The sequence below is a fragment of the Neopelma chrysocephalum genome, unplaced genomic scaffold (assembly GCF_003984885.1).
Source record: "Neopelma chrysocephalum unplaced genomic scaffold, ASM398488v2 Primary Assembly neopelma1_132, whole genome shotgun sequence".
Lineage (NCBI taxonomy): Eukaryota > Metazoa > Chordata > Aves > Passeriformes > Pipridae > Neopelma > Neopelma chrysocephalum.
In genome coordinates this window covers 1,171,516-1,197,385 of record NW_020897794.1, presented here as the reverse complement: position 1 = coordinate 1,197,385, position 25,870 = coordinate 1,171,516, and the positions used below count along the sequence as shown (strand labels likewise).

At 46.6% G+C, this 25,870-nt stretch overlaps 3 protein-coding genes across 12 annotated transcripts in view; 2 read left to right on the top strand and 1 right to left on the bottom strand.

Annotated features, from left to right (window-relative positions):
* Nucleotides 1–117, top strand: part of SYNRG (synergin gamma) — a 61,602-nt gene extending 61,485 nt beyond the window's left edge. For all 7 annotated transcript variants that reach the window (XM_027698769.1, XM_027698768.1, XM_027698767.1 and 4 more), the window contains one exon: nt 107–117. The gene's annotated coding sequence lies outside the window, so the exon portion shown is untranslated. The remainder of the gene's footprint in view (nt 1–106) is intronic.
* Nucleotides 118–225: 108 nt separating this feature from the next.
* TADA2A (transcriptional adaptor 2A) overlaps nt 226–25,870 on the bottom strand; it is a 44,037-nt gene continuing 18,392 nt past the window's right edge. Inside the window, exons 3-17 of the mRNA XM_027698771.1 lie at nt 24,565–24,732; nt 23,207–23,313; nt 22,102–22,161; nt 21,419–21,510; nt 19,969–20,126; nt 18,915–19,003; nt 17,798–17,870; nt 11,301–11,364; nt 9,792–9,835; nt 9,144–9,254; nt 7,758–7,829; nt 7,041–7,173; nt 6,178–6,221; nt 3,858–3,931; nt 226–2,020 (exon numbers count right to left, since the gene is read on the bottom strand). Of these exons, the coding sequence (XP_027554572.1) occupies nt 1,835–2,020; nt 3,858–3,931; nt 6,178–6,221; nt 7,041–7,173; nt 7,758–7,829; nt 9,144–9,254; nt 9,792–9,835; nt 11,301–11,364; nt 17,798–17,870; nt 18,915–19,003; nt 19,969–20,126; nt 21,419–21,510; nt 22,102–22,161; nt 23,207–23,313; nt 24,565–24,589 (1,332 nt within the window). The 5' untranslated portion in view covers nt 24,590–24,732 and the 3' untranslated portion in view covers nt 226–1,834. The remainder of the gene's footprint in view (nt 2,021–3,857; nt 3,932–6,177; nt 6,222–7,040; nt 7,174–7,757; nt 7,830–9,143; nt 9,255–9,791; nt 9,836–11,300; nt 11,365–17,797; nt 17,871–18,914; nt 19,004–19,968; nt 20,127–21,418; nt 21,511–22,101; nt 22,162–23,206; nt 23,314–24,564; nt 24,733–25,870) is intronic.
* The window catches only part of ACACA (acetyl-CoA carboxylase alpha), a 127,061-nt gene continuing 124,455 nt past the window's right edge, over nt 23,265–25,870 (top strand). For all 4 annotated transcript variants that reach the window (XM_027698760.1, XM_027698758.1, XM_027698759.1 and 1 more), the window contains exon 1: nt 23,265–23,269. The gene's annotated coding sequence lies outside the window, so the exon portion shown is untranslated. The remainder of the gene's footprint in view (nt 23,270–25,870) is intronic.

Below are 25,870 nucleotides of genomic sequence, written 5' to 3'. Positions count from 1 at the left end.
GCTGTTGGGGTGTCTCTGGTGGCTGTGCCTTGGTGGGGCCGTGGCCATGGTGAGGGCTGGCAGCAGGTCACACTCACAGACCTGTTCGGGTCCCTTTGGGGCACAGGGATGTCACTGAGTGGGTGAGGATGTGGCTGATCCTGGGATGGTCCCAGCAGGTCCTGGAGTTTTTGGCTCCTCCACCGCTTTTTGGTGCAACTCACGGCCCAGGAGGCCGGGCAAAGGAAAAGCAGTTTGGCTGTTTAATGTTAAAAGTGGGAAAAACATTCCCGAGGCATTACAGCTCATTCCCTCAGCATTCCCCGTTATAGAGTCTCAATTTCTACAGACTTTAATCTTCAACATGTAATTTATTACTGCTGCTTTTCTTTAAATAGCATTATTTTCTAGGAAGTGCAGCCGTCCCGTCCCCACAGCTGCTGTTGTGCGTTTATCTCCCCTCTCCTGGTGAGAAGCTGATGGATACAGATCCAGGCAGCTGCGTGACCTTTACAGTCTCACTCGGAGTCCAGGGACGTGGATGTAAGATTGTTTCAAGTCATTCTGATTTTATTACAAACCAAAATACTTCACATTCAGTGGCACCTCGGGTCCACAGGATAATTACTCTTGGGGAAAAAAAAAAACACCCAAACCCAAACACCTTAAACAGGTATCGGTGTAGTTGTGGCTCACTTCGGCTTTTCCATGAGATCCCAAACTTGAGAGCCAACGTGCCACTTCCTTTAGTTTGTCAGGTTTTCTATGGGACATTATTCCAGCATCACACCTTAGCAGGAAGCAGTCTGGCAAACAATTCACTGTGCAATGAGCCACACGGAGCTGCACCTGCAAAGAACCGTCTTCATCATCCAATTATTGCCAAATCCAAATGTTCTGTGCTGAAGCTGTACAGGGATCAGCTGATGTGACGGGGGGGGTGTTGTGTGTTCAGTAACTTGATGCTCCTCCTCACTGCTTGTTGGTCAGTGGGCAAGCTGCTGACAAGGCTGAGGGAGTAAAACCCCACAACAGGAGCTTTGTGCTCTTCACTCCTTAATTTCTGTGGGAGAACGTTGAGTTCTGAGTGTCTTTTTATTCCTGTTCCCAAAGGCCGCAGTGGCTGTAACTTCCAGCCTTCCCCAACAAGCCGAAGACTGAAACCAGGGGGTTCTATATAATTTGACAACCCCAAATAAGAGGCGAGCAGCTGAAGCTCATTGGGTTGTGCAGTGCCCTCCTGCTGGGATATGTGCTAATACCACATAAAAGTAACAACTGTTGAGGAGACTCCCTGCGATGTCCTTTCCCATCCTTTATCACAATTAAGTTAAAAAAGGCCGGACCTCTGCAAGCTCTATTTTTATAGCTGGGGCACGTGCTTGTCACCTTTGAAAGCTGCCACCGATTTAGGAATGAGCACAGGGAGGGAGGGGACTGCATTTCTATACCTGTACTGCACGAAATGGGACTTATTCTGTCCTTATTCTGTGCCACTGTCAGCACAAAGGTACCTTGTGATGCTCTGCAGCCACAGAGGTGTGAGGAATCAATGCCCATCACGTTTAAGATTAGCTTACGTGGCATGTGATCCTTTCCAGCGCTCCCAGGCAGAGGAATTCTGACAACAGCAGAGTCAAAAAGGAACCCAGACAAAGAAATGTCAGCATTCATACAATTTAACAAAGCTCCCTACTTGTTTTTACCAAAAAAAAAAAAAAAAAAAAAAAAGCCCCGAAAGGTTTCAAACAAAAAGGAAATGTCCTTCATTCAACACTGGTAAAATCTTTCAGCGCTGTCAAAGTGACTTCAAAGCTCCTCCACATCTGCCTGCTCCAGCCAAAGCTGCCTGTCCTCAGGCCTTTGTGATGTATCCTTCTCTGATCAGGAAGTCGTAGATTTTCCTGGTTTTGTTCACATCGATCTTGATGAGGGCTCGAGCCTGCGCCAGTCTCAGGCCCCCCTGTTTGTTGCACTCGTTCACTAGAGCAGCTTTATATTCCAAATAGGCTCCAGGGACCAACCTCACCATCTGACAGAGCTGCAAGACAAAAGGTGAAGTTAATAAACACCAACACTTGCCATGCTCCTCCATTCCCAGATCCCTGCTGGGGGGAGGAACACGGGGAATATTTTTCTGCAAACACTTCCAACGTGGTGTTTTTTCGCACGGGGGAGGCACACGGGAATGGCAGGAGGAGCTGTTTGGATCCACAGGTAGGGAAGGGGAGGAGCTTGCCGGCTGCTGCATTCAAGAAAACATTCCTGACTGAGAAATAAAGGAGGAGGATGAAAGCAAGCCCTGGGCTGGCAGGAGCGCGGCTCTGAGCGCGTTCTGTGTGGGCGTTGCTCCTTCCAAACCCCGGGAAGCAGATGCCAGGCTTGCAAGCAGCAATTGGGCCCCGCTGGCCGGGAGCCAGGGAGGGCATCTGGCTGCTAATCCCCTGCAGGGTCGGGGCTTTAATACCTTCCACACGAGCAGCTCCGGAAGCCCGGGATGGAAGCAGGGAGGGCATTCCATGTGTGGAAGTTTGGTAAGGGACTGCCTTCCACAGCCCCTGAGCTGTTTGGCTGCACAGCTCCTGTCTAGTTCCCAAGCACCAGCTGCCTTCCAGGAGCTCGGCTTCCAGGATCCCACTGGGGATCCTGCCTGTCTCCTCTTCTTAGTGAGGAAATGCTTCATGCTCGTCCCTCCCTGATAGGAAATTGCAGAATTCCCGGGACCTCAGACTTTCTGTCTCAGCTGAGGAGGCAATCAGGCTCCCCCCCCACACACTGATGTCCTGTCACCATTATTTCTGTGCCAAATAGAGCCAGAAATGCCCGTTCCACGTGGAGCTGGGAGCTGATTCCCAGTGCTGCCAGCTCCAGCCGAGGGCACACGCACATGGAGGGAGAGGCTGGAATACAGCTGTGCCTCATGTGCACTGCAATCTGCCCTGGGCAATCTGAGGACAGATTAGGACTTCTATTAAAAACTAATAATCTTTTTATTTCAATAGTTTCCCGCTGAATTAGAGGACAGGCCTACACCGGGCTGAAAAACTGAGTCCATAAATGCACAACAGGCCCCTTGCTGCATGTTCACCTCTCCTGGGGGCTGCAGCCCCATTTCTGTCAGCTCTGGTGATCTCACCTGTGCTTCAGGTGAATGCAGGAGCTCTATAAGGGGCTGTGAGCTGCAATACAAGGCTGAGATAACAACTCAGGGCTTACAGACAGCCCGACCTCATGCCCTTCCACATGTCCATATAAAAACCCTGACAGATGCACTGTAAAGCAGAAATATGGAAAAACCAGGAGAAGAACACTGTTATCACCTCCATGGTTCACATTAGTGAAACCCCCCTGCAGCTGGTTGAGGTTTGGCTCTGAGGCATCTATAAAAGAAGGAGATTTGCTATTCTTGGGGTGTCTTGTGCAGGGCCAGGAGTTGGACTCGATGATGCTTGTGGGTCCCTTCCAGCTCAGGATGTTCTATGATCCCACAATATTCAGGTTCAGTGACCTGTCCAGTGAAGACCCTGAGGAAATCCTCTGCCAGTTGGATAACCAGTGTTCATTAGGAAAAAAATGACCCTTCTGCTCAGCCTCACGCTGCAGGAAGGGAGGTAACTGGATGTTATAACAGCACCTAAAAACCACCCTGGTGCTCTGCACCTTTCTTTGCTAAATCAGCCAGTTTGCTGCAGCTCTGCTGGATGTGTGGTACAGGAAATTAAGAAGCCAACTGGAAAACCTGAATGATTTTTGTGAGCAGGAAGAGCAACCTGGGCCTGTGGCTGAGGTGACATTCACAGCCCCCCAGACACGGTGTGAGCAGCCCTGGGCTGGGAAGATACAGTTTTGCAGAGAGAATCTTTTCCATCTTTCCTCACCTCCTTCTCCTTCTCGTTGAGTTTCTCTGTCCCTGGCAGCCCTGTGAGGTTCAGAGGTGGGGCACTCCTTCTGCCTGCAGGGGTGAGAGAGGAAACACTCAACAACTGGGAGCAGTTTTGGTCCTGGCTGTTCCCGGGGTGTGTTACGGAGGAAATTCAAAGCCTGACGTTAACCCAGAGTGATCCAAGTGTTTACAGACAGGGTTATTTAGGGCTTAGCATGAAGCTGTGCTGATTGATAAAAGGTTTGATGTCGCAATGGACGTAGCTCAGCTCTGTGAATGCTGCATGAGACTCCTGTGCTGGTGGATTTTGGGAGGAACTGCAAGAGAGCAGCTTTTGTCAGAGTGGCCCCGAGCGTGGCTCAGCTGGGCTGAGCCTCCTGACTAACCCAACTCCACCAGCTCAGGGAGGGTGTGCCAGGGTGTGCGGGACCAACCTCAGCCCTGAAACCAGGGCCTTGTAAGGATGCTGAGATTATTTATTGCTGTGATTACACAGCCAATTTCTCCGGCATTACTGACAACTTCGTGAGGCAGAGTTTTCTTTAAATGCCTTTAACTACAATGCAGATACTGTAAAGCAAAGGCAGTTTGGAGGTTTATTTTTGTCTGTTACGATAAACAGTCCTGAGAGAAATATTTATCACAAGGTCATCTGCTGTTTCTCACTTTCACTATTGTTTATAATTTTGCTGGACTGTAACTGGCACAGCTTAAGCTTCCACAAGGGCTGTCTATTTGCAGGTTTGACTTCTTTTGCATAACAGCATTTTTTTGTAACTTCCAGAGCTCAGGACAAAGTTTGGGTTATTCATTCACGTTTTTAAAAGCCTCTTGCCCCTGTGCTGTGAGTTGCATATTTAGCACTGTTACAGATAGGTCTCTATCCCAGGATGACTTTCCCAAATTTGGCAAAGTGATGAGACTCTGGGAAACGGGCAGCTCTGTTTTCCCTGTGCTGGTGGCAGCTCCAGACCCTGCCCTGTCCAGGTCCTGCCTCTGGCACTGGGGAGTCTCTCTGTCTCCTGGGCATCTGCGGGAACAGACGGGATCTGGCTGCGTGTGGGGAGTGATCAGGGGAACTGAAGGACTGGAGAAGCTGGAGTGTGAGTCTGTGGGAGGTGTAGAGGAAGTTACTTCCCAGCACTGCTCCCTCTTCCCAAGGCCTGGAACGAGTGTGCTGCGATGAGACGCAGCAGAATTCGGTTTTACTCTTTTATAAGCCCAGAAAATACCACACACACACACACAAACTACATTAAAGACAACACATTAAGGCTGCAAAGTTAAGAGCACCGAATCCAGAAGTGAGGCATTAATTTGCCCTCTTGTATATTCAGTGTGATGCAGCCTTTAATTAGAGCCACGTGGTAGCTCTTCCGCAGCATCCCGCCGTTCCCCAGGCAGGATGTTTGCTTAATTAGCAGCTATATGGCATTTTGTTTGGGTTCTGTTCAACATGTGATGCTGCTTGTAAACACTGAGTGCCATCAGAGCTCCACAGGCAGCACAGTCCATGTGCTCCCGGGCTCTTCCCCTTCATGGGACACTGGGCACTTGACAAAAAAAGGAAGTTCATTCCTCGTTCCAGACCTTCAGCTGGGAGAGACTGTCCTCACTTCATGGACTCTGATGCCCTGAGATACACAAGCTATTTTCTCTCTAAAATACCAGATTTTAGCCATCACCAAATATGTTTAAAACACACTGACTCATTGCTTGGTATCCTGACCCGAATTTCCAAGGCTCCTGGCAGAGATGAGGAAGAACACACAGACTCAGTGTCCACCTCTGAGGAGTTTGACTCAAGTGGTTTCACAGCATCCACATAAAAACTGGGCGTAGGGACAGAGCCAAAGCCAGTTTTCCCTGGCAACATTTAACAACCTTTTGGTGAAACTTTTATCCCAGTCTCATTCACTGCATATCACCCTGTGACCTCAACAAATGTATGTTCATGAGGACCTTGACTGGTCCCTCAATCTGTCCTTACTGGGCACTGAAAGAAGTTGGGGTCTTCTTAGTGGGGAAAAAAAACAGAATTTGTGCTTAAAGAATGTGAAGTTTCTTTTGTTTCCTGCCTTGCTAATGTAGCTTTAGGATGGGTTTTGACCTGAAGGCAGAAAAATCCAGAAATTCAGAGAAGAGTCCTGCAGGATATGCAAGTGGAATGAGCTGCAGATTGATGTGATGTTGACTTGAGCAGTGCTTTAACCATGAGGCTTGAGACTGACACTTTAGCACTTGAGAAAGAGTCACAAAAAGGCTGTCAGAAAGATATTGCTGGGGTTTTTTATCAGACATCATCTAACACTTACCTGTAGTTGAAGGAACTGGTACCGTGGGAGTCAGGCCGGAATCTCTGGAAAGAAAGGAAAATTTCAAATTGCCTTCATGTTTTTTTTAAGAATGGCTGCATATATTGGCCTTGAAAGTACTTCTTCCCCAACTTCTAATAATGATACAATTCAACTTGCATAGCCCAAGTCCTGATCTGAAATCAACAGGATTTCTAAATATTTAGTGCTCCTACACCAAAGACCATGTCTGAAACTTGTTAAAAAAAACCACCAAAAAATAAATGTGGAGGAGGACACAATAACAAATTCAGTGGAGACTGACTGGGGAAATTCCAAACCATCTCCTGCACACAGGATGCACTTCCTTTAACGTTGCAGCTTGCTCCTTAAATCAAAGTGCTCATGCAGGGTGACGACACATTAATAATGCTGCTACATCTAAAATAATTTGAAATATTCCAAGTGTCATCTGTGCCCTCATTAATATCCATAAAGACCTCATCTCCCTCCATGACTTTATGAACAGCAGTTCAGTTCCTGAAATATAAACCAGAGGAAACTGAGGGTTTTGATCCCTTAGTCCCTTCCTTGCCTGCACTCAACTAACAACCCACTTCTGAGTTTTGCAGCTTGTTCCTGCTGCAGTAAATTGGGGATTAATTTGTTATTATCACACAGGAAAACGTGTTTGATGTTAACTAAATCACACAATCCCAGGACAGTTTGGGTTGGAAGGGGCCTTGAAGCTCATCCCGTCCCACCCCCTGCCCCGGGCGGGGACACCTTCCACCAGACCAGGTTGCTCCAAGCCCCATCCAGCCTGGCCTGGGACACTCCCAGGGATTGGGGCAGGTTCTTGGGGACCCCGTGGCAGTGCTCACATGTCTGCCTGGCGGCTGAGCCACTGCTGGCAGGCGCTGCTGTCCTGGATGTACTGCAGCACCTCCGAGAGCATCGTGCGCTTCAGCCGCTCCTCGTCCCGGCTCTTCTTCAGGTGGTCGTAGGTCCTGGCACCTGTGGCAAACACACACCCCCCCTCCTCAGCACCTGCCTGGGGCACAGAGCTCACACTGCTGCTTCCTGCTTCAGGGAATAAGTGGGAAGCCCTGGAGCTCTGGCCCAGACTCTGCTGTTCTCCCTCACGACAACTGCTTGGCGCCAGAAGGGATTAGATTCCACCCTGCACCCCTTCCCCCCATTAATTTCAGGCCAAAAACAAACAAAAAAGTCTCCCATGGTCCAATTCCAGCCCATTTCATTTATGTGGAGGTCTCAGGCTTCTCTCCAGATATCACATGTGCTGACAGGCAGTGAAAGTGTCCAGAGAAAAAGCCCTGAGACCACCGTGCCATGGCACAGATATTTTTCTCTGCATCTTTTGCAAAGTGGTGACTAGAGCAGTGGGATCTCCCAGCTGATGGCTCAAACCAGCTTTAAAACAGCCCAGCTGGGCTGTGCATCATTCCTGAAGCCTTGTTCATTCACAGAGCCTTTCAGAAAAAAGTGTCTTTTTATTCAACACATCCTGAATGTTGTAAAATCGTCCTTCCCCTCCGTGATGGATGGGAAATGGGCTGAATAATGCATCAGGTACTTACTGCAGAAATTGGTGATTCCTGCTGCTCTGTATTCCTGGAGTCTCTTTATTTCCCTTCGCAGCTCAAACTCCACTGTTTGACCCCAGGAGGAGGCAGGAGGGGAACCCAAAGAACAGAAGTGGGTCAGTGGGGTGGGTTGGGGATGTGGCTGTTTCTCCTCTGCCTACCCAGGTCAGCTATGAGCACACAAACCACAGCCAGGGTTCACCTCCCTCCACAGGACCTCAAACCCACTGTGTCCCAGCTCTCCTTGGTCACGGATTTAAGTTGGTTTCTAACATTTGTGTGTGCTCAGAAAAGTTATTTTCTCTTCATGCATCGACAGTCACTTTGCCATACCCTGGACAAGGCAAACAACAATAATGTGGGATTTCTGGAAGGCATTTCAGTAATTTTGAAACACTCCTCCAGCCAGGCTCCTTATGTATTTAATATTCTCTTAGAACTATGATTTTCATAACTGGACCCTCCAAAATTTTTCCTTTCAGACAACTGTTTTTTTGCAGTCAGTTGGATTAAATCAGCAAAAGTTTCTTTTGCTCAGAGATATTTCCTGCCTGCAGCTTTTATCAGCTGCCCTCCTGCTCAGTTTTACAGGGAGCAAGGTTCCTTGTGAATTTGTTTCCTCCTGCTGCTCAGGAGATCTGTGCAGTGCCTGTACCTGGCTGGCAGGTTCACCTGAGGATTTGTTGTCACTACAACAACAGAACCAGGTTGCAGGAGCAGCACTCCCATGTGGGACTCGTGATTTTGCAGGTTCATGCTTTTGGTATTTCACACAGGGTGTCCAGAAAACACAGTCACAACTTTGTAAATGCTTTGTTCCTCCTAATGAGCAACAATTTTCCCAGTTTAAGTCACAGAATGAAGCAGGATGTGGTGACTCCTTCTGGAATTTGCCTAAATGCAGGCCATGAGATGATTCAGGGATGGAACAATGCCTCTCCCCTAATGTAAGGGACATAATGACCACTGCACTATGTAATTACGTGACACAGAATAGTTTAACCTGTATCTTTCAAAGAATTCACAATTTGCTGCCAGCTCCCAACCCCTCCATACATAACATAGGGATTTTGTTCTTCCCGTGATACAGGGTCCCAGTAAATAAACTTATGATAAAAAAAATATCACCTCTAACACATGACCAGAACACTCAGTCAACCAAGAATCAAACAAAGAACTGGGGGCACAGTTTGGTGGAAAAAAACCCCCTTGCTGCTCATTTAATGTAATCGAACCACAAACGTGTTTGTTTTTCTGAGGTAGTCAGAGGGGGGAGGAGGAGAAAAACAACCCGCTGCCCTCCAGGAGTGGGATATATTTAGGGGATGAGGTGATGCCCAGCCCTCGGGGTGCCTGCTGAGGAGCCCTCCCTGCACTCACACGCGTGGCTCTCGATGAACTTGTCGTGCTCCACCGGGCCCAGGATGCGAGCGAAGCGTCGCATGGTCTCGTAAAGGTCCTGAACCTCCTTCGGGTACCTCCTCTCCAAAACTACAGGGAGGGGGGAAAAAGGGACACCAGAAAAGGACAAAAAAAGGGACATCACTCCTACTGTGGAGAGAAAACATGCCTGTGGAACACAAAGTTAATCCCAGCCCCTGAACCGCTCGAAGCTCCGGGTGCTTGGGCGTTTTTGTGTCACGACTGCAAACTGCTGAGTAAAAAGCAGTGAAGTCACACAGCCCTTAAAATCCTAAAAGCACAAACAGTGATATTTAAATGCTGTCTGGTCACTTCTTACAATAGTGAGATGCGTTCAAAGGGCCTGGATTTCACCTTCCCCCCCGCCCCTCTCCCTACTCAGCAGAGCCTGAAATGCTTCTGAAGAGCAATTTTGAGGCAATAACTCAAACACTGAGCTGGGAGTAGTTAGAGCCAAATGGCTGGAAACAGTTGGGGCAGGAAATATGCTGGAATTTGGACCATCTGAATACGGTCCAGCATGAATAAACCACACTGGTGACCTGGAAATGCTGAATGTGTGAAGTTTTGCCACTTTGAAGTGAAGCAGGTACACCTGATACTCACTCTGAAATTTTCTGAGGTTGATCAGGCCATGATCTCTTATAATTCTGTAAATGAGAGCAAAATGGTATTAATAAGAGCCATTAACTCCTGCATTGCCTCACAAACACAAAGGCTTCAGAAGAAACTTTGATTTAGACCATCAGAGGGGTCTAAAATTAAACATGAACGAGATTTCCATAACCCTTGAGCTGGCTGGAATGGAAACATGAGGCAGTGTGGCTTTAATCAGGGCACATTTTGGATAGTGCTGTGCATTAGCCCTGAGCACAAAGGGAGCTGCCATCTCTTTAAGGGCTGGGAATGGCTCCTTTAGGCACAGATTTCACATCCACAACATCTTACAACTTATCCTTCCAAAATCAGAGGTAAAGAGTGTCTCATGAACATGATTTCCAGCTACAGAGAGAGACAAAACTCTGCTAGAGCAAGGGGAGAGCTGGACTGTAAATGCCACCACTGGCAGTGGGAGGAAGGAACTTTTCCATGACAGCTTGGAATTTTAAAAAGAGCCAAATGATTGGGGTAACTCTGAGTTCAAAGTGCTCCTGCCAGGATCAGGGAAAGGAGCAGAGGGAAAGGGCAGGTGCATGAGAAATACATCTGTCCCCAGTTTCAGCAGTTGGGCTGTCAGGGTCAGGTTGGGACTTGCTCTGTAAAATCCATTACATTTCCTTTAGCATGGACAAAAATCTTCCTGTCCCGTGCAGAGGCACCTTTCTGAGGGTGACATCAGCACTTTTGTGTCATTTTTCAGGCTTTTTGTCCCACCCTGCTTTGGAAACTTCACAAAACCTGACACTGAGTGATGTAACTGAGCCCTGTGGCACTTTCCTTTAGCATGACATGATTGATCATCGTGGAAATTACACCACCTAAATAGTTTTTATTGCTGAATTATAGAGAAGCAGGTCAATCCATACCCACTCTTCCCTGTCACTCAGCAGAACTGTGCTGCTCTGGGAGGAGAAGGACTGGAGCAGCCTCACTCCAAATGACTAACTCTTCCAGCAGGGAGTAATCCAGCAAGATATGATTTTAAATATTGAACAAAGTATGTGAAAGTTATAATAAAATTTAATTCAATTAATAGATTCAGTCATTCCAGAACGCCGTCCAATGAACTGAATAAATTATTCAGCCTCACGTCAGCAATTGAGTTATCTTCAGTGTGGAACACTAACTTAGGGACCACTAGGAATTAAAAATAATGATGCAAATAATTCTGTGGAGAAAGTGGGGGTCCAGCAATTAGTCACAGCCTGGCAGCCTTTTTTTTCCCCCTCCTGAAGTAGGAAATTAATGATGTGCAATCCATCAGCATTGCACAGGGAGGGAAAGAACAGAGATTTGCCTCTCTCTGGCTGGTTCCAGCCCTGGATCTGGGATGGGTTTTCCAAATTCCGTTTCAGTTTCCACTCTGCAAATGTGACCTCACAAGGTGTGTTGGAACACTGGGGGCCAGGATGTGTTAGTGAAGCAAAGGAACACAGTTGTTGCTTGAAAACTCACTTTTTCCTTCTCTGCCTTTCCTTTAACCTGGAATGATAGATATCTACAACTGCAATCTTCAGGGCTGCAAAATAAAAAGATGAAAGAATAATTCATAAGCAATCACTGTGTGAGGCTGATTTTCAAGCCCTTATGCTCAGGGTAGGCTGAAATGGTCACTGCTTTGCTGTTTTAAAAGTCCTGTGGCAATTTTACCAGGGGCATCAGCTCACCAGACACTAACCTGCAGTACCTGCTACCTGTGTAAGCTTCTTTTTGCTTACTGCTTCCAAATTCATCACTGTAAATACAATGTAAACATGAACCAGGGTAGATCCTGAGAACTCTTTTCCTTCTTGGACTGTTTCACTATCAGCACTGATTTGTTCCTTCACACATGCAATTGTGAAGTATTCCCTCTGAAAAGCAAATTTGTCAGATTTAAGGATCTGAGGTATCATCTTCGGGCAAAAGGAACTCCAAAAAATAGACCCAGTTCTGAACTGTGGAGATTCAAAGTGGCCTTTGCTACGGTTCTTAAAAGCATCCAGAAGATTCCAGCTTGTTAACTTCCAAACTTATCTGTCTGCCAGGAGAACAAAGAGCAGTTCAGGACAATGTGAAGAAGCCCAGGAAAAAGCCATGCTCATTAGAAATCATGTCCTTTCCCAAATCAAACCTGTCTGCAGGCTGCCTGATCCACTCACAGATCCTGCAGCTCCTTTTTCCTGTAACCATCCGGTTAATAAACTTTTTTTTTTGGGGGGGAAATTCTTGAAAGACAAGATAAAGAGACACCTATCACTTCCCCCTCCCTCGTTCTGTTAAATAACACATAAATTCTGGGTCGTTTTGGCTGATTTCGTGGTGGCTTTTCTTGCCTTTACATTAATCATTTCCAAACACTCCTTGGAAGGAAGAGACTTTAAGCCCTGACAGTGGTTTAGAGGCTGTGAGACAACAACCAGCCCTTGGAAAAAGGGGAAGAGCACGTCCCTTTTCATCCCAGTGCTGTGGGAACAGGGGTGGCCCAAGGGGGACAGAACCCACAATCCATTTCTCTCTGTAGTTACACAAAAAGGGCAAAACTGATAGTGGCAGTTTATTGATTGCACTCTGGGATAAATAATTAATAATGCAATTAAGAAGTGTGGTTATGTGCCTGTTTTAAGTATGTATTTATGTGCAAACACCAGGAAGCCCCCTCAGCCTCTGGGAAATTCATCCTTGCATCCCTCTGGGAAATCAAATTTCATACAAACAGGGACAGCTGAAGCTCAAAGGCTGTGGGGACTCACTCAGGAGCCACACTTGCTGATCCCAAGCAAAAAAAATCTTCAGTTTATACGAATTATTTGATGCTAGTCTCAGAGCAAAAGGTTCCATGTGAGATGGGAGGGGTGGTGCAACACTCCTACTTATTTTTGCAAATTTCTTGCATTTCCAAGCATCACTGTGTGTTTTCCTAACGAGGTATTTGAGTTTCCCAATTTAAGAACAAGCAGAGATAGCAAATTCTCCTTCCTGCTCAAATGTGGGGACAAGAAATTGGGAACGCAGCAAGTTACACATGAATGAAATCCATTAGGAAGGGCTGGAGTCGGTGCCAATTTATAGAAAATATTTTTGTAGTTTTTAGACCCTCTGCAAGCTCAGCCAGCTTGTTATTTCGTGGGGTTTGTGTGGGCAGAGCTTAATAAGTACATGCAGAAACTGCACTGGAGAACCTCTATAAATATCACAAGTAATTATGCACCTCTAACCATCGTTTTGGTGCTTTCACCTGAGTGCACAATATTCTAAAGAAATGATGATCAGCTGGGGAGGGGAAGGAGCAAATGAAGGGAAAAAAATGGAGCTCCTGCTCATGGAAAAAAATTAGTATTTGCTGCCACATGGCCTTTTTTGGAGGGGCTTTTGTTTTTAATAGACATATTCACACAGGACCAGGCGATTACCAAATGTGGAATGCATGAATAACTCCCGACTACTACACTGTTACACACTGCATGGAAATGAGAGAGGGGATGCTGCAGGAATGACAATGATTTGCCTGTGCTTTTCCCCATGGATCCTTAGCAGGGAGGCAGTTGTTTGTCCTGGTAATGTGAGATAATCCAGGCTGACACGGCGTTCCCAGTGTCCATTCTGGGCACTGATAAGGGCTCTCGGGGCTCAGTGATAGGCAGAAATTCAAGGCTCCTTTCTCCACTCCAAAAAAAAAAAAACAACCCCAAAATATTTTGGTTTCTCCAGGAGCGTGCCCCAAAACAGTTTTTTCTTTGCTTTTTTCATTCCTCTTCGGGGCCTCGTTTGGTCTGCAAAAAAACTTTTGTTGAGCTCTAATGAGTGAGACCTTTGTTTCGTCCCAGGGAACCTGCTTGGCCTGGGAGGCCCAAATAATGGGAAGAATGCAAACTAATCCCAGTAAACAGGCTGCATGACCAGTGTGTGCCAGGGTTGGGACAGATTTTAATGGCTACAGTCCAAATTCACCCTCCCTGGAGGAAAAGCAGGACCTATGGCAAACAGTTATCTGCCTTTGGAGCGTGTCAGGAACCTCCACAAAGGAATAAACATCATGTTCTGTCTAGGAGGACACTGGCCTTGCAGCTTTAAAATCAAATTTCCCTGCCTCTTGCAGCCTATTTTCCACTCACTTCCAAACTTGTGGTTTCAGCAATTACTTTGCAGTGTTAGGAGTGAAAATCATTTACATGAGAAGGGGGGGAAAAAAAAAGCTGGGAAAAAGATAAATTACCAACGTTCTAATTCAGCCTGATGAAAACTTGTAGTTCATGAAATATTCAAGCACTGTGGGCTGAATTAGGGTTGTAACTGGTTGGTGCTTTTGATCTGTCCATTATGTTTTTGTGTAACTGCAATATATATTTGCATTCCCTTACTGTAGTGCCAGCACTGAACAAAAGAGGACAATTCCAGAATTTAATTGAAATATGAGAGATTTCATACAATTTCTGCCATCTCACCAATATCAATAAGTGACCAAAGGATGCCTGTGACCTCCTGTGAGGTGGGAGGAGCTGGTGAGGCAGCAGGTACAGCTCCTGTGTTCCTCATAAAAGCTGCCTGGGAGTCTTTTCACCTTGTATTAAATTGCATTTTCTTGTGGGAATACCAAGAACTTGTTTAGTGTGACACAGGGAAATACAACAGAGAAAATATATGATATATGTAAAATTATGTATGTATCTCAAAAGATATAATACATCAGAAAACAGAGATCAAGCAGCTCAGATCTAGAACTTCTAAAAAAATAATTTTTAAAAAATGTCAAGAAAAGCAATGTGGAAGAAAGAGAACGAGGGGGAATTCCACTCCAATGGAAGCATCAAATATTCCTGTGTGATGTGCAGCCTCAACACTGCAGAACTGATCTGTGACTCGTGAACCAAAGGAAAGAGAGACCAAAGGAACTACACTGGTGTGTTCTCAGGGTCTAGCTTGAGGAACCTTCAGAAAACAGAATAAAAAAGTAGTTTTCAAAAATTAATCTCGAACCCAGTGAAGTTTAATGCACGGCAGGAAAACAAACAGGGGATTTTTTCACAGCCTGATCCTTAATCTCTGCTGCGAGGCCCCGTGTGGGTTTCCCTGGGCTGTAAAATGTGTTAAACCCCTGTTTTACAGCTTTACCTTTACATCCAGGTTGCCTCTCAACCATCTTTGCCTGTCAGCTACAGGGTACAAAGGACTCTTAAGCCCTCCCTGCCTTCAGAGCCACATGTTGAGCCGTTTTCTGCTCTGTGAAATCCCACAATTAGGTTGCAAAATACTCTCAAGCCAAGTCAGCAGCTGAGATCTTTAAAACTGCAGGACAGGGGAGGATGTGGCTCCTTCCCTTTTTTTTTTGTAGGGAGAAGGGAAAGATCTCATTCCAAATTTTTTGCAAAAGGATTCTTTTTCTCCCCAAGATGCCTCATGTGAAAGAAAAGCAGCTGGCTGGACCCTGGGACTCCATCTTTCAGAGGCTTTCTCTCTCACGTGGGCAGACCTGGGACAGCTGTGGGAAGGCAGATGCCAGAGTTCCTGAGAGCAGAGAGATCCAAAATGCAGTTGGTCACACTCCACACCCTCTGCCAAACAGTTTTCCCAGAGCAAAAGCCTGACCTCCCTTTGCTGAACACTGGAGACAACTGAAGGATGGGCTGGAGAGCACCCAATGAAATTATCAAGGCAAAAGATTGGACAGACAGAGGGAAGTATTTTTTCACACAACACATAATTAAATTCCCAACTCCTAATTCGATTGTGGAAGTCCCTGCTGCAGGATGGGCAGGAGCACAGGCAGATACAGTTCTAGCAGTACTTAGCTGAGCTCCAGGAGGACAAGCCCGTGGTCAAAAGGGTCTGAACACAACCTGGGGCTCAAGGAGTCTCTGAACTTCACTGCAGGAAATGCAGAGGGGGCCAAAAAGCTGCTGGGGGGGGCTGGAGACAGGCTGGGAGAGCTGGGGCTGTTCAGCCTGGAGCAGAGAGGGTTGTGTGGAGACCTCAGAGCCCCTTCCAGGACCTGAAGGGGCTACAGGGGAGCTGGAGAGGGACTGCAGTGATGAGACAAGGGGGAATGGGTTCAAACTGAAAAAGGGGAAATTTAGGTTCAATATATGGAAAAAATCCTTCCCTGTGAGGGTGGGGAGGCCCTGGCACAGGTTTGCCCAGAGAAGCTGTGGCTGCCCCTGGATCCCTGGAAGTGTCCCAGGCCAGGTTGGACGGGGCTTGGAGCAACCTGGGCTAGTGGAAGGTGTCCCTGTCCATGGCAGGGGGTGGGATGAGGTCCCTTTAAGGTCCCTTCCAACCCAAACCATTCCAGGATCCTACAATTTATGTGGAAGATACGCCTGAAGGAAAAGGATCTGCCTGCACTGCTCTGACATTCTCCTCCCTGGGGACACTGAGTGGGACAGACCCCAGGGTTTGTCCCTGTGCAGCTCTGGGATCTGCTGAAGGGATGAGGAATCAGTGACAACTTAACCAGGAGAACAGCAGGAGAGACCTTAAACAGCTGAACTGTGCATGGGAGGAAGGCAGGGGTGGGGGAATGGAAGGCAGTGCTGGAAAACCTGCCTTAGTGAACATTAATCTACCCATTAATGAACAGAACTGGAAGATAATTCTGCTTTTTCGGTTTACCAGGACCCAGAACGGGACAGGGAAGCAAGAAAACGTATCTTTCAATAGCAATAAAAAGAAACAGTAGAGAGCTGGCATGATGAATGCCTGACATGGCCCCAGGCCAGGCCCCCTTTCAATAAATGTTAAAAGGGAGCAGAGACTGACATACGATTCTCATAACCCTCCCCGAGCCAGGGGAGTTTGCATTCTTTAAAGCTCCTGCATGCACTGCTACATTTCCAGCTGGTTTTTTTAACTTTGGCAGGGCTGTCTGTACGTAACAGGATTTGTCTGTCTCCAAGGGATGCAAAGGCTTTAGCTCAGAACTGCCTGACACAGATGGGAGAATTCTGAGGCATAAACACAGGACTTTTAAACACTCTATGTACTTATAAATGTGGGATCTTTTCTTCCCCGTGGATTAAAATGTCACTTTAATAACTCCTGTTATTTCCTATTATTAAGGCAGCTACGTTCACAGGAACTCAGAGCAGTAACTGGACTCACACCATCATCTCCACAATAAAAAGGGAGCTGTCACACACAGCTAATGCTGCTCTAACTCAGGGCATGTTTAACACATGAAAAATCACACAACTTCAAGAGTACAACAGCTTAAATATGTTTCACATAGTCTTAAACTACACAGCTCCTTGCTGCCTGCATTAACACCTACCCTGAGATCACAGATATTTAGATATTTTCTAAACCATTATAACAACTAAAAATAAGTGACAGATCTCCTGAGAAAGTAGATGTAGTAGGGAAAAGGGTACTGGCAATACAGAAGAATCCCAAGTTTGTGCCTTGCTGTGATGCTCACAAACTTTATGTAGATGAAGAGAATATTTTTGAGCTGGGGAGGGCAAGTAATGCCAAGGCATTGAAGTTTTCTGGTTTCTAATGGGCCTGTGAATCTGTTTAATCAAACTCTGATGTACCTGTGTCCAAAAGTTGTTACCTCAGTTAATTTGTTTCCACTTAACTTTCTCTAGAGATTATCCTGGGTAGAACATCACTTGTGTCTTTCCTAAGGAGATGCCCATGACTGGTGCAGACTATTTGATTTCAGTCCTGTTGTACAACTGGCTGCATTTCAGCAGTGAGTGAGGTGCATTATTCTGTGCATAAATACCATTTGTACATCAGTTGGTTAAGAGCTTTTAAAGGAGATTTGAAAGTGAGGATCGTAGTGTTTAAATCCCAGTGAGATTTTAAAAAACACATTATAAAAATATAGATTTTAAAAAAAACCATTAAAACCCCATACATTAAAAATGTATGTTCACTTTTAAAGTGTGTAGTGAAAGAGACTCAATGAAAAGCTGTGTAGACACTCTGAAACGTTGTTTTCAGACAGGGTACAAAAATATGGGACTTACCATGCAAAATGTCTGAATCATCTTCCACAAAATCAATATCTCTCAAATCCCATTCAGCATAGTTGTCAAACTCCTGTTCAGAGGTGATTAATACATTGTCACCCACCAGCACTAAAATATTGGTCTCAAGTTTCAGTACAAGCAGAAGGACTGAAAACAGGGATATTCACTCAAACACAGCGGTTCAAGGTTCCATCCCCCAGCAACAAACATTCCCTGGGCAATGTGTGACAGCACCCCCATGGCTGGAACTGGAGCAGGGGGTTGGGACAGGGTAAGGAGAATTAACCATGACCCCCATGTGATGGAAACCCTCACACTGGGGTGGAAATCAGAACCATACAAGCCCAGAACATCCTGAGCTGGAAAGGCCCCACAGGGATCATCAAGTCCAACTCCTGACCCTCCACAGGACAATCCCAACACTCCCACCCTGTGCCAGAGAGTGTTTTGCAGGCACAGGGTGGGGTTCCTGGGATGGTCCCGTGGTTCACCAATCACTTTGGTGCTGATTCTGCTCAGATGTACAAAAACCAAGCTCCTGTCTGGCTGAAATCATTCCTTCACGGACAGGAGCAGGAACTGGGGCCTTGGGCCCACGGCTAAAAGCCCTGAAAACAGGGCAGGTCTTACAAGGCACGTCTGGAGCAGGGTCTTGTGTGCTTCCCTAAGGCAGATGACAGTGCTGGAGCTGATCCCTTTGGCTGAGCATCTAATTCTCAGCATCCACTCTGCTTCAGCAAGGGCATTCCTGGCTGGACATCTGGTGGCAGCAGCGTGTCCTACAGCCTCACTGACTGCTCCCAGCTTTGCAGGCCACCAGCGCCACCTCTGTCATCAAATCCTTCATTAATCCCCAGGTTTAATCACAGAATTGCAGGATATCTCAAGCTGGAAGGGACCCATAAGATTCAGAGCCCAGGATAACCTTAAAACCTCCTCACGGGGATAACCTTAAACTAAACCACCAGACTCAGAGCATCACTCAGTCCTGTCCTCTCTCCTGATGTTTTAAAATGAGGAGCAAAGACCCACAGGCAGGGGGCAAACAGGTGTGTGTGTGCTGAGCTTGCACTCAGCAGCAAATTTGAAATAGTGGGAGAAGAGTCAGCCTTACCTCAACAAAGTCAGCTCTGGCTGGCATGTACCCAGCCATGTCCCTGGAGAGCAAGGAATCAAAAGTTGGCCGTGGGGGATCATCAGCAGCTGGAAAAAAACCAAAGGTTTGTAGCTGTTGTGTAGGGCTTGGGGTCTTTTTTTTTTTTAAAGATCTGTAAATAAGTGTTTATTTTGCATGAAAAGCGGGAATAATCAGTTGAAGAAAAATACCCTGATGGGGCTTTTGTTTAAAGTTATAGTTGGAAAAAGACTGAGCTCATCCAGAGAAAAATGCAGTGATCTGACAGCTTTGTAGTACTCCCAAAAGTCAAACACAAATTCAAGGTAATAAATAGGTAATAAAACGTAAACTTTGCATTTTGGAGCTGAGCATCCCCCCCATAAACCTCTGCAGGTCCCTGGGGCTCAGCGTGCAGGTTCTTTCAGTTAAGAGCAACAGGAGTGTTAAATTTGCCTTCTTCTGGGGGCCATTGACAGAGCTGCAATTAAAGCCAGAGAACTCCCAATGTTTACAGCACTTCCCAGCTGAGGAGCTCAGTGTTTTACAGACAATAATAGTCTGAGGCTCACAATACACTTGTGCAGGAGCTGAGCATTATATGTCCCATGCTACAGATAAAACAAGTCGAGGCACAGAGAGTTTGTCTTGGCCCAGGTCACATAAAAAAAAATCAATAACAGCCAGGGACAGAACCAAAATTGCCCAGTTCCTACTGTTGAGCTCTAACCACTTTACTGGGAAGTTTAAACCTCCAGACACCCAGCAACCACCTCACCCAGAGCTGCTGGGGAGCTTCAGAGAGGAGCAGCTGCCAGACTGGGGGAACGCTAAAGATGTGAAATGCAAGGAAAACTGAGAATTCCTTAAATTGCTGAGATTCAGCTCAGGCTTTTTAACAGGCAGTTTTAAAGAGAGAGGTGTGAAATCAGCAGAGTTGAAAAGGGGTGGTTTTGTGACAAATCACATCGGCAGCTGGGCCTGGGACACAGTTATTATATACATAATAACATACCCACCATCAGAGGAGATGTTTAAAGGCAGGGATACTCACGGTGGAAGGGAATGGCTGTTTCCTGGTGCTGCACCTCCTCTGCCTGCTTCAGGTTGAGCAGGGTGGATGCAAACAGGGGGTTGTTGATGAAGTGTTTCATGTAGTGCTTCTCACACTCCTCCTTGGATTTGGTGCACATCTGGTTGGCCACGTCCTGCCTGGAGCGGGGAGAGGGGGAGGCTTCACGTGAAGAACATGGAAATGTCCAGTTTCTTTTAATTCCCCTAGTGGGAAAAGATCATTTTGGGCAAGAGGGCGATCGTGTTGTGTGTAGAGAACTGCCCTGTGATGATGAATTCATGTTTTCAGTACCAACACTGAGCCAATACTCAGAGATTTGTGAGTGTAAAAATGAGCACGTTTTGGGTGGCCATAAACGATGCAAATCACCCTCTTTACATGAGAAACTCCCTGGCTGATGGGATGGACCAAATCCTTGACAGGTTTGGATATTCACTATTATTATTTGAGGGCTTTTCATACATTTCTCCAACTCCAGGTAAGGGTAAATTCTAAGTCTGGAACTGCATTCTACTTCCTAAGCTTCTCCTGTGCTTTTAAGTGAATACTGGTTTCCCCTTTCATGTTAAACAGGTTTTTTTAGGAAGAAATCCTTCCCTGTGAGGGTGGGGAGGCCCTGGCACAGGTTGCCCAGAGAAGCTGTGGCTGCCTCATCCCTGGAAATGTCCAAGGCCAGGTTGGACAGGGCTTGGAGCAACCTGGGCTAGTGGGAGATGTCCCTGCCCATGGCAGGGGGTGGAACTGGATGGGCTTTAAGGTCCCTTCCAAACCCAAATCATTCCATATCTCTATGATTCTATTTTTTTTTAAGCACCAAAATGGTCATACAAAACACATCCCAGGAATCTTCACAAAATTTTCCTGGAAAAGTGGTTGACTAGAAACGTGAAGTATTTGGTTTTGATAAAATGGCTGGGTAAGTTGAGGGCTTTAAAAAATTTAAATAAATCTACCAGCAGCAATCATTTTACTGTCTGCTAAACTCAAAACTGGATGCAAGAGATTCCAGGGTGAAAAGTCAGTTTTTCCTTTATTTGGTAAAGGCTGAAAAAGGCCAAATGTTTGAGGAAAAAATGAAGATTATTTGTATTGCTAAGCAGACCAAAGTGTACTCGACAGCACGTTGCAACCAGTTCTCAGTCTTAATTCTGGCAGCAACATGCACCTAGGGACTCTCAGTTCTATTTCAGTGAATGCTGGGGTTCTGTACTTTTAATACAGCTATTTTTTCATGAGGGAGAAGACAAACAACTCATGAAAACAGGATCTGGAACACCAGCCTTCCACTTTAGCTGCTAAATTAGTGTCTCACCCCAATAAACCACTGAACTTTCAATGTGCACTGGTGTGTTCAACAGTGAGATCCAGGGAAATGAAAGGAAAAACTGCCCATTGTTCACTGGAATTGGCTGAACCACTGAATTCTCACCAGTTCCCAAATCCACAGTCCATCACAGCTTCGAGGAGAGACATTTCCTCCTGAGCTGTCCAGTTGGGATCCAAGACAGGGAAGTCGGATGTCTGGGGAAGAGAAAGGCAGATCAAACTGCTGTGACCCCCCATTCTCAGCCACCTCTGGAAGAGCAAAGGAGTTCTGAACCACAGGGCAGCACAGCAGGGAATTCTGGCAGTTTTAAACTTTCACTGTGTCCCATGAAACCTGATGGAACAACTGCTGAATTATTTAGGGCACTGGGACATCAACCACAGCAAACCCTGGCACATGTTGCACCTCCCAGTTGTAATTCCACAATGTTGAGTTATGAAACACAGCAAAAACTAGTGGAGACTTTAAAAACTATTAATTTGGGGGAAGAAAAAACAAGGATAGAGAAACAGAGGTTGATTTACATGGCTAAAGAACTGAAGGTCTGGTGAGGTCCACTGTGCTATCCAGGCATAATAAAAAATGCAGCTTTAAATGACTCCACTCCCCCATTATGTTCCATAATTTGCAATCAAGGAAGATTTTTTTTTAAATTGTTCTAAACCTTTGAATCAAAGAATTGCATCACTTAACCTTGCAATGTAATATTAGTAAGCAAGTGTCTCACTCCTGGGAAGTTGTGAAAGCTCAGGACTGAATAGGTGTTACCCAAAAAGAATATTTACCATTATCTCATAGGTGTGATCACTTTGATGTTTCTTGTATTCAAATCCTCGGGTGAAACACTGCAGAACAAAAGATCAGCATTATGGTAGGCTCTTACTTCTGCCCTGAAAACATTTTCACTGATCCCTTTCTCCCTTTTATTCTCTGACCACTGGGTATCCAAAACTTCCCACCTGATTTATTCAATTTTTTCTGATGTAATGTCAGAAATCCCATCAAATGGCAGAAAGATCTGGGTTAAAATTGTGTTAATCTTTGTATCTTGCCTGTGAATAACTCCTGTGAATCCCAAATTTTTTTGATAAGTATTTATGGCAAAGTCAGGCAGCTGAAAAAAAATTTAGTGTTATATTTTAAAGCTGATTGTTTCAGGAAGAAAATACAGACCATTTAGTAAATATTGAAAACACAGTTTCCCTTTAATCTTGGTTCTCTGATTAAAAGCACCAGCATGGTTTGCAGCTATTTTTAACAGCTAAGTATCTGGGTTTTTTTAAAGTACAGGTAAATGAGCAAAAATACACCCAATATACAAAACAGGGTTGTGTGTATTTTGTACACACCTGAGCACAAGACTCAGCTCTTTTTTAAAAGTTACTGCCCATTTTTAATCATAATAACAACACAAACTTATTCATTTAACAACTAAACCAGCAGTACTTTCTGTGCTTATCAGATCACACATATAACTTTGAAAGAACTGCATCTGGTCACAAACAATTAATGTTAATATTGCAGGTTTTCCTTTTCTGTTTGGGAGGGGGAAAAAAATGTGTGTGGACAGGGGAAGGGTGTTTCTGGATGGATTTTCTTTTCCATGCCATAAAAAATGACAAGAAATGATCCTCCTCCAGATGTTGGGTTCCAGCCAGGCTGACTGCACGTCTTGGGCTGCTGCACAAAGACCTCCTTCACCTGCTCCTGCCTCAATTCCTCATCCTCCACATTCCCTTTGCTGTTTCCCTGTCCCTGAGCAAATAAGTGTGTTGGTACAGGTTTAGGGAGACGGGTTAGTGATGTGCTTATGGACAGCCTGGCACCAGCCAGGCCTTTGATGGCTTTCTCAGAGGAATTCAGTGCCTCTGCTCTGCTGCTGGCACTCACCTGCAGGCACAGGAGGAAGGGAGGGGGCCCACACTCAGCACACTTCACGTAGGGCTCCGTGAGGTACGAGGAGCAGCCTCGGCACGGGGGCTTGTCAAAGGGGTCATCTGGGAAACCAAAGGAAAACCTCACCTAACACAAGCCTAAATTCACTGGCCATCACCTAAATTCCCAGCCCCAGGAGCTGTGTGCCCCTCCCAGCTCAGTGAATTCTACGAATTTTCAGTGTATCATCTCTTCCCTACTGCAGCTTCTGCAAATATGTTAAATGTTCCTCGTTCAGCACGAGCTGCAGCAGAGATGTTGGCACTGCATCCCTGCTAGACCCAAAAAAATGAGGGCTAAACCCAAACTTGTGCAACAGACCCAAAGGAAAGGCTGCACCAGCTGCCAGGTTTGATCCTGTGCTCATCTCCTGCATCAAAGACCAGAGCCCAGACCTTATTTGCAGAGGATTCTGCACAGCAGCTGCACTCCCCATCCACGTGCCTCGAGCTGGACTCACACAGCACATTGCTGAGGCTGCAAAGGCATCAAGCAGGATTGTGGTAACCTATCCAAACCTCAGGCTCTGCTCAGGTTCTCGACAAGGAATGAAGCTGCCCTGTGAGTTTTTCTTGTTTTGTTCGTGGCAAAGTGGTCAAAATAAACAGACTGTCGGGTTGTGATGGCTTCAAACTCACAGAGAGCAGGGTTAGATTTGATATTGTGAAGGAATTCTTCCCTGTGAGGGTGGGGAGGCCCTGGAACAGGTTGCCCAGAGAAGCTGTGGCTGCCCCTGGATCCCTGGAAGTGTCCAAGGCCAGGTTGGACGGGGCTTGGAGCAACCTGGGATAGTGGAAGGTGTCCCTGCCCTTGGCAGGGGGTGGGACTGGATGGTCTTTAAAGTCCCATCCAACCCAAACCATTCCAGGATTCCATGATTCTATGATTCTTTTTCCAAGAAAATGGGTTTGAACCAGCTCAACTGTAAGAAGTAGGTAGAAAAAAAAGACCCAAATTCCCACTGAATCATTTGAGTCCTCGTGCTCTTGAGAATTTGGACAAAGAAGTGATTCTGTTCATCAAATCCTGCTGGTTTCTGTCTCCCTCCCCTGTGGCTGCTGATTTCCTAGAACAATGGCAAACCCTTTCCAAAGGTCATGGAATCACAGGGTTGTTTAGGTCATTAAAGCCCTCAGAGTTGAGCCCAACCACTAACCCAGCACCGCCGTTTTCACCACTAAACCACGTCCCCAAGTGCCACATCCACACGTTTTTTTGAACACTCCCGGGGCTGGTGACCACAAAATCCCACAGCTCTGAGAAATCCTCGTGCCTGCTTTTCTGTGGGAGGTTAATTATCTGCTGGCACTTACTGCTGAAGGAGGCCAGGCGCTCCATTGCTGCCCTGGGTGCTGGTCCTGCTCCTCGGAGTAAAACCTGTCCTGCCCAAACACCCAGGGAATGGGAGCCTTGTGCCAACCAGGGTGTCCAAAGGGAATTCTCCTCTGCAGGCCCCCCAGGTGTGATCCTCCCAGAAGGTCCTGAACAGAAAGCAAAAGGGCTGTCACAGCCTCCAGACACCATTACCAGGGCTGAGGGTCTGTTCTCTGGGTGTGAGAAGGAATCAAACACGGGGAGATGGGATGGGGCGTAAGGAGATGTGGAGTGACAGGGATACAGCCCCAAACTGAGGGTTCCTGTGGGAATGGATGTGCTGAGCATGGCTATGAGCAGATGGAGCACAAGGAAGTTGTTCTGCACCTCCCAGAAGCACTGGGAAGAGAAGGAGCAGGTCAGGGATGGCACAGGCACAGCAGTGCAAACACTGCCCTGCTCCTGCCAACAGCATTTCAGTGCTGACAGTGGCAGCTCCCATGGAGAGCCTGATCCACCAGCTCCTGCACAGGGAGGTCCTACACTCATTCCATTGCCAGGGATGTGGGATCCCTGACATGTCTCACAGTGACTGGCTCAGGCTTCTCCTTAGTGAAATTCTGTTTCTTTCCAGACTTTTCTCCCCCGTCATTATCCCACTGCCACAAACCCTGGTCCCCAAGCCCCACTCCCACATATCCCCCTCCCCAGATCCCACTCCCTATTCTCCCATATCCCACTCCCTAATCCCCATATCTCAATGCCCACTTCCCCATATCCCAATCCCCACTCCTCATATCCCTCTCCCACATATCCCACTCCCAACTCCCACATATCCCACTCCCCACTCCTCATATCCCTCTCCCACATATCCCACTCCCAACTCCCACATATCCCACTCCCCACTCTCCATATCCCTACTCCCCCCATATTCCATTCCCCTTACTCCCATATCCCACTCCCCATATCTCACATCCCATATCCCACATTCCCACTCCCCATATCCCAATCTCTACCCCTCATATCCCACTTCCCATATCCCAATCCCTACTCCCCATATCCCAATGCCCACTTCCCCATATCCCAATCCCCACTCCTCATATCCCTCTCCCACATATCCCACTCCCAACTCCCACATATCCCACTCCCCACTCTCCATATCCCTACTCCCCCCATATTCCATTCCCCTTACTCCCATATCCCACTCCCCATATCTCACATCCCATATCCCACATTCCCACTCCCCATATCCCAATCTCTACTCCTCATATCCCACTTCCCATATCCCAATCCCTACTCCCCATA